This window comes from Vollenhovia emeryi, unplaced genomic scaffold, assembly GCF_000949405.1.
Source record: "Vollenhovia emeryi isolate VEMERY1.0 unplaced genomic scaffold, V.emery_V1.0 DF939464.1, whole genome shotgun sequence".
Taxonomy (NCBI): domain Eukaryota; kingdom Metazoa; phylum Arthropoda; class Insecta; order Hymenoptera; family Formicidae; genus Vollenhovia; species Vollenhovia emeryi.
The window spans coordinates 13,504-22,121 of NW_011966902.1; the positions used below are offsets into that span (position 1 = coordinate 13,504).

Consider the following 8,618-nt stretch of genomic DNA (forward strand, 5'->3'; position numbering starts at 1 on the left):
TACAAGTTACAAGATTTATTAACACCCTGTATAACCATAAATATGTTTTAATCATAGTTGACAGAAAAAATATCTTTTAAGGACTCAAAGTCCTAACAATATATTGAATTTCGATAGCAATAAAACTTCAACACGTCTTATATGTCATAGTTATAATATTTCCCAAAATGCACTAAAAAAGTCAATTTTTGCACTTTTAACTGCAAAGTTCTCAAAGTTGTAGCGTGATAGAGCAATTTAGTAAAAAAAAAAATCGTATTTAATGTATAAAAACTATGAGAAATGATTATTGATGTTTTTATGAATTTGTTGTTGAACAGTAATCAATAAGCATTAAAATAATTATGCAATAAATTATTAAAGAACAAATCTGTTCCGACATTGTATAACTGCAAAAGAATTAATATGGTACTTATTTTCAATGTCGAATGATTTTATCATATTGAAATTAAAAATTTATTAATTCAAAAAGAAGTACAATGAAGTACGTGTATGTATATTTTTGTGTGTACGTATTAAAAATTATGTTAAATTGTATCAAATAAGTTTATGTAATATATTTATGCGGCAAAAAATTCGGCATTATACCTTAAAATAAATTGATGTAAGTACGTTTCGTATTTGTATGATAATCTGCTATCATAGCTAAAAATAAGAAAGATGACGAAGGGTAAATCAAGGTGTATACTATACGAATTACTGATGTCTTTCCACATGAATTTTGCACCTATTAACACATTAATACATTTTGCATATACATGGAAAATGTATATGTGTTCTATATGTGCCTGAATTCATATGGGAAGGTATCAGTGATTCCTAGTGCACTTTCATATAATTTCATTGTAATGAGTAAACTGCAGTGCCCTCTTCTTCCAAATAGCCAGAGGAAAAAGAAAGTAAATAAACAATGATTTATGACTATTACTATACTGTTCAAACAAATATATCATTCAGCCATATATTAAATGATTTTTACTTTATAATTTCTCGGATTGTTATTGTTTTTCTGTCTTTACACGCAATAAAAATTGGAATTTATACAATACTTTTAATCTTCTTGCACCATCGAAACGAAGTAGTTAACGTCAAAATATAAAATTATATTAAATTAGTAACAATAATGGTAATAATATTTCGTACACATAGTCGACGAAAATAAAAGTTTTTTTGAAGAATTTATTTAAAAGAAATAAACTTTGTACTAATTAAAGTGCAGAAACTTATAAAAATTTACTAATTAAAATACAAATAAATCAATTATTATTAAAGGAGGAGGATCGATAAGCCACGATTTCGGCCTCTTCTCGATTTTATTGTAAATTATCAGAAACAATTTCTTAATACATAAAACACTATCCGACATACCTACATACTTTAATTTGAAATATACTTGGCCAGTTATAGTCGTGAATTTTATTTTTGGTGTTTTTATTCACTGGCGATCCACCTTACTGATTGTTGATTTACACACCCTGACTGAGACAATGGTGTACAACCGTGAAGGCTTCTTCAACTTAATCTCCAGACAATATGGACGCTACCACGCAGGCCTATTACGGACGTGGTTAAAAACCAACGTGAAGATCGGTACCGCGAATCAACAACTAATTTTCTTGTTGCAATGCAGAAGATATAATGTTTTTCCCTCACATATCCACAACATCAAATTAAATATCACCCTACACAACAGTTCGGTAGGTAGAAAGTTTATTAACCTTAGGAGCCGTTGTCAAAGGACACTTTTAAATTTAGAAATTAGAGACTTAAATTTCTGGGTATCACATTTGAAGAAAACGATCGGAGATTTAGTACATAGATTGAGAATGGTCTTACCGTGTGAGATTGTTAACAACTTTTTAATGTCAACCAAACCATGTTTAAAAACCACAATAATAAGATCAAACAAAAACTCATCAATAAGCTCAACCATCTAATGACAGCACAGAACTTTGCTCTTGAGTCGTTCCGCACGACTGATCGGTCCAAATGGATCATCAATGCATGTGATAAACCGATTCCACAACACGTTCTGGATATATTGAGCTTAGGTGACAAGTTTGGTCTTCCCATCGACAAGTCGAATGAAAGAGACCGACGCAACTTCGTACTTGATGTTATAAAAAACTTTGAAATTAACACATATAAAATACCTGATGATATCGTTGATGAGACACGATCTCAGATTAGTAACGCATTAAACAAATTTCTATGTGGAAATAATCATTTTAACTTTATAGACAAATTTCTACTAAAACAGTTTTCCTCTTGTCACCGTTTTCTGAAAGACAATGACGATATTTTTGTGACTAAAGCTGACAAAGGCCAAGTCACGGTCGTGATGAACAAAGATACCTATGTCAACCAGATGACTGAAGCACTAAATGACAAAAACACTTACAGGATACTCCCAAAAGATCCTATAAGACGAATCACTAACAGATTACATGATCTAATCAAATCGTGGCGTGACAACGATATCATTGATAATTCGATTTATAAACACTTAAACTGTACTAATGGCAATCTCCCACGTTGTTACGGCCTACCTAAGATTCATAAGCCTGGTTACCCTTTACGCATTATCGTGTCGACAGTTGGTAGTCCGTTGTATACTATATCCCGATTTCTACATAATATCCTTTTTGATTCCGTGCCTAAACCAAAATCTCACATTAATGATGGTTGGTCCTTTACGAAAGAGATCACCATGCACTCAATTCAACCACATGAAATCATGGTTTCATTAGATGTTACTTCTCTGTTTACTAACGTTCCTTTGGAACTCGTACGAAGTGGCATCGAAAAAAGATGGCTTGAGATCTCCCGATCCATTAGCTTAAATTTACCACAGTTTCTCTACGCTGTTGAATTAATCCTCAACTCCACTAGCTTCACGTTTAATAAAAAGGTTTATGAACAGATATATGGTACTCCTATGGGCTCGCCGTTGTCCCCAATCTTAGCGAACATTGTAATGGACGACTTAGAGACCACCTGTTTAGAATCCCTGATTTTTTAAATTCCTGTATACTATAGATACGTTGATGATATATTTATGATTTTACCTAAAAATAGACTCACTGAAGTCCTTAATATGTTCAACAGCTATCACCCCAGATTAAAGTTTACTGTAGAAATTGAGAATAACAACTCTCTAAACTTCTTAAATACTTCGGTTTTCAGAGACGGCAATAAGTTGTACACTGACTGGTATAGGAAACCAACCTTTTCTGGTCGGTACATCAATTATTTTTCAAACCACCAACTTAGATATAAAATTAATACTATTATTAATCTGGTTGACCAAGCCATCTTACTCGCAGACTCACGATTCCATGACGCCAACATCAAAATTGTTAAAGATATTCTCAGAAACAATTCCTACCCTTCCTCCCTAGTTGACAAGCATATTAAAAAACGACTAAAACACCTGAAACACCACAACTGTTCTGACACTGGTACTCCTGTTAACATAGATGAAATTGTTAAAAATAGCATCACAATTCCGTTCGTTGGGTACATTAGTGATAACATCAAGAAAATATTAAAGAAACTACATCTTGATACCCGGTTTTCTGTATTAAAAAAGTTAGATGTATTAATCAGAAAAGGCAAAGACCGAATTGATGACTCAAAACAGACAGAACTCGTATACCAGCTCAATTGCACGGATTGTGATGCCATATACATCGGCCAAACGAAACGACATATTGCTACACGAATAAATGAACATCGCAATGATCTCAAAAAACCGGTCGATAATCATTCTGTAGTTAGCACACACCGCAACCTTTTAGGTCACGAATTTGATTGGCTAAACCCTGTAATATTGCATAAAGAAGCACATTTTAGAAAGCGAGAAATCGCTGAAATGTTCTTTATAAAAAAGTCTCTTCACCACACGATTAATTTGCAACAAGATACAGACAACCTTAGCGCTATCTATGATAAAATTGTACGCACTACCTAATTTTATTTTTGTTTTTTACTGTTATTTTTACTTGCCCTACCCGCGCCTCTTACCGTTTATCCGATCGAACCGACTTTAATGTCCTCAGTGTCAAATTAGCTTTCTACAATACAAGACACGCTGACACGCTCGTTAAATGTCTTACTGTCTGCGACAACTACGACTCTTGACCACGTTCTTCTTTTATAAATTTGTTAACCGTAAGTGTAAGCGAGTTGCGTCCTTTTATTATATTATTATATATGTATACTTATTCGATTATATTCAATATTGTAGATTTCTGGCTACCACTAGTAATGGGCCGTACTTGATAAGGACCAGTATTACTGGCCGAAACGTCGTACATACTTTAATTTGAAATATACTTGGCCAGTTATAGTCGTGAATTTTATTTTTGGTGATAAAACACTAAATTAAGCTGTTCCAGCCTAAACGGATATGTTCAACGTGGTCGTTATTTTGTTTAAAGAGAAAAATTCGAACTTATTGCAGTACTACACAACTTCCCTAAAAATCGTGGATATCATATTGGAAAATCATGAACATCATAATATAAAATTATTTTCATACGTAAAATTGATGCTGACAGTGAAATAGGTCAGATAGCACACACATACCTGGTTGCAAAACCGTGAGAAATGAACTCGCCTTTCATCTTACTGAACTATGAGGTGAAAAAAAGTGACTTTGTTACCCAAGAAGATTATGTATTATCGTTATGTATATTTATTGGATTAGGCTCTGATAACACAGGCACACGAAAAAAAAGGTCTTGTCCACCAGACGAGATAAACATTTCTATACGTTTTTGGGGTCGCTAAATCCGAATCCGGGGTTGGTTTGACTCGGTCAGGTCGCATTTCGTTCCTAACCTCAAAAAAATGATGAAAGTTGGAACATTCATGAAAACACCCAGAAAGCAAAGCGATTATATGTTTTCAGGGTCGCTGAGTCCATATTTGAAGGTCATTTGACTCGGCGAGGTCGCATTCCATTCATAACCTTAAAAAAATGAATTAAAACACTGAAAACTGTTCTCGACATAAATTGTTTGTACTCAGCGCCCGATACATAGAACTTGTTAGTCATTCTTCGAGCATGGCTATCAGTCTGCAGCACAAAATCCTGCTGCCTTGACAGATACTGTGACGATGACAACTGCCCCGAAAGGGATGTAGAATGATTCGTTCTCAGATTTGTTGAGGTAACGAAGCCAGCGAAGGCGCGCTGCCTTGCAGGTGGGCGTGAGGGTGTGAGGATGAAGCCGTAGTGTGTCCGACGACTGGTTGACATAGTCCTCGTCAAAGTTCAAAGGAAAGCTCTCATACTTAGGCCTAGGGAGGTATGAGAGTTATCACCCCTAGGACGGTAGACTCACCTGCGGTCGGACCAGGATCCCTCACGCGCGGGTTTTTCTCAACACATATGGCACCTTCAAACAAAAAATTTCTAGTTTCTCTTTCGAAACATACATGCAACAAAGACACTGATGATTTTTGCTACATATGTAGCAAATACCAGCCCCCAACAGATCGAAGAATAATTTCTGCGAAAATTGAAAATATTTATCAGGAATGTTTTGGTCTTAAAATAACGTACAAAAAATGGATGCCACACAAAATATGTGCAGCTTGTTCTAAGATGTTACATTGTTGGAATTCAAGCAGACATTCTAAGGACATGAAATATAACAAACCTACGTTGTGGAAAGAGCCATTGCATCAAAAGGATTGTTACTTTTGTATGAATGACGTCACAGGTTTCAACAGAAAAAATAAGCAAAGCTTTGCTTATACCAATGTCAAAACAGTAGAAAAACCAGAAAGATCGTGCTGCAATGAGAGAAATTCTGATAATTTTGAAAATAAAAATTATCTAAAAGTAAAAAATGATTCCGATGAAGTAGACGAATCGAGGAAAAACATTGAATCCGAAGAAGAAAATGATTCCGATGAATATAGTGATGAATCAAAGCAGCACGAAAATGACGACGATTACATCCTAGGTAGAGGCAAGGATAATGTTTTCCAAGTTACGTAGCAGGAGGAACTGAATGACTTGGTAAGAGATCTAGGGCTACCAAAAGATGGTGCAGAACTTCTTACGTCGTTTATGAAAAAAAAGAACTACCTAGCAAAAGATGTTAAAGTTGATTATTTCCGAAACAGAGAAGAAAAATTTAGAAAATACTTCACGAAAATAGACGACCCATCGCTGGTGTATTGTAACGATGTGCAAGGGATTAATGGATGAACTGAAACCAGGTGTTTACAAGGATGAGGAGTGGAGACTTTTTATTGATTCTTCTAAAAGAAATCTCAAGGGAGTATTACTTCACAACACGAATAAGTTCGCTCCTACCGATAGCTCATTCAACTGTGCTCAAGGAGACTCACCAAAATCTCGAATTTGTTTTGAAAAAGATCAAGTATTCAGAATTTAATTGGGAAAATTTGCGGGGACTTGAAAATTTTAGATTTGGTATTAGGGCAACAATCAGGTTTTACAAAAAATCCATGTTTTTGTGTTTGTGGGATAGTAGGAATAGAAAAAATCACTATACTCGCAAAGAATGGCCAACGAGAATTTCATTCAAGCCAGGTTTGCAAAATATTAAGCAAACTCCGTTAGTCGATCCAGACAGAGTACTTCTACCTCCTCTCCATATTAAATTGGGTCTCATGAAGCAAGCTCTTAACAAAGAAGGCAAATGTTTCGAATATTACAGCAAAAATTTCCGAATATTTCAGACGCAAAAGTGCATGAGGGTGTTTTTGATGGCCCACAAATCCGCAAAATGTTGAACGATCAGAATTTCATCAAAGTTATGAACAAAATAGAAAAAGCTGCGTGGACGAGTTTCAAAAATGTCGTGGAAAACTTTCTCGGTAACCATAAAAGTGAAAACTTCAAAAAAATAGTAGCTGATCTGGTGAAAAACTTTCGAAAGCTTGGTTGTTTGATGAACCTAAAGTTGCACTTCTTGGATTCTCACATAGATTACTTTCCAATGAATTTGGGGGATTACAGTAAGGAGCAGGGAGAAAGATTCCATCAAGACATAAAGGAGATGGAACGTAGGTATCAGGGAAGGTGGGATGTGAATATATTAGCAGATTACTGTTGGACATTGCAAAGAGAAGTTGTTCAAAAAGGGGTGAAACATCACAGAAACCCCCTGCATAGGTCCTTTGAGAATAAAAGAACAAGATATCACAGGGAAAAATAAAAGAAAATTTTCTCTCACGTGTCAGGGACAGTTTTCGATGTTAAAATTTATTTTTTTCAAGGTTATGAATGGAATGCGACCTCACCGAGTCAAATGACCTTCAAATTTGGACTCAGCGACCCTGAAGACATATAATCGCTTTGCTTTCTGGGTGTTTTCATGAATGTTCCAACTTTCATCATTTTTATTAGGTTAGGAGCGAAATGCGACCTGACCGAGTCAAACCAACCCCGGATTCGGATTCAGCGACCCCAAAAACGTATAGAAATGTTTATCTCGTCTGGTGGACAAAACCTTTTTTTTCGTGTGCCTGTGTAATCGAAAATTTAGCCCATCTTCCCCTTCTCTTTCCCCCGTCTCCATTCTCTTTATTCCTCTTTCCTGTTTTCATTCCGTTTAGGTAAGTAATTGGACACTCGAGAGTAGTTGGATGAAGTGTTTCTCGGGATCTTTTGTTTAAAACCTTTAGAAGTACAAAAATAATTTTATATTATAATGTTCATGATTTTCCAATATAACATCCACGATTTTCAGGCAAGTTGTGTAGTACTGCACAAAATATCCACAAATGCGAATTTCTCTATTTAAACAGATAACAACCATGTTGAACAGGTCTATTTAGGCTGGAAACAGCTTAATTTAGTGTTTTATGCATTAAGAAATTGTTTCTGATTTTTTTAATTTTGAATTTACAATAAAATCCAGAGGGGGCCGAAATTGTGGCTTACCGGTCCTTCTCCTTTGGTCGATTAATTGTTTTATTTAGATTTCTTTCATCACAAGAACACAATTAAAAAATATCTACAGTCAATTATAAATATTCAAACATAATTTGAATAAACACATAAAATAATCAGATATAGGAAAAATCTGGAGACTAGTTTTGAAGCTGAGAGTGCAAGCTTTAATTTTAAAAAAAAAACGATCTTGCTACGATGATTTTTAACGGAGATATCGTCGGTAATGTCGAAAACACAAGGATTATTTCAATGAGCTGTGATTTGGCGAAAAAAAATCGTAGGAACTTCTTTTTTTTTAAATTGAAGAGAAAAGTATACACTTTTTGATACCGTAGGCAGAACTGGCAAAGAAAAATTACTACACTCCGCACAGTGCGTCAAAATGTGCAATTTTGTAAAGAAAAAACATGGTCATGATTTTGAGAAAGTTCCGGGAAATGCGAAGAGTGAATGGAAATTCCAATAAGAGCTTCTTAAAGCAGAGGCTTTGCCCTATAAAATGAAAAAAAAAAACTTTTCAATTCGACCAGTTTTCGCGAAGTTACGCTTATTTGAAATTCGCCAAATTTTGATGTAAATTTCTTTTTGCGTTAATTTTTTTGACCAGTGTATTTTAAACAATCATTTTTGCAATTAGTACTTATTACTAATTGTAAAATGTAATAATATCGACTAT

At 34.7% G+C, this 8,618-nt stretch overlaps 1 protein-coding gene across 1 annotated transcript; it reads left to right on the plus strand.

The window, feature by feature from the left end:
* Positions 1–1,876: 1,876 nt before the first annotated feature.
* LOC105557521 lies at positions 1,877–3,022 on the plus strand. Its single transcript, XM_012004778.1, has one exon. It carries the CDS (start codon positions 1,877–1,879, stop codon positions 3,020–3,022), a length of 1,146 nt encoding a protein of 381 aa, XP_011860168.1.
* The last annotated feature ends 5,596 nt before the right edge of the window (positions 3,023–8,618 follow it).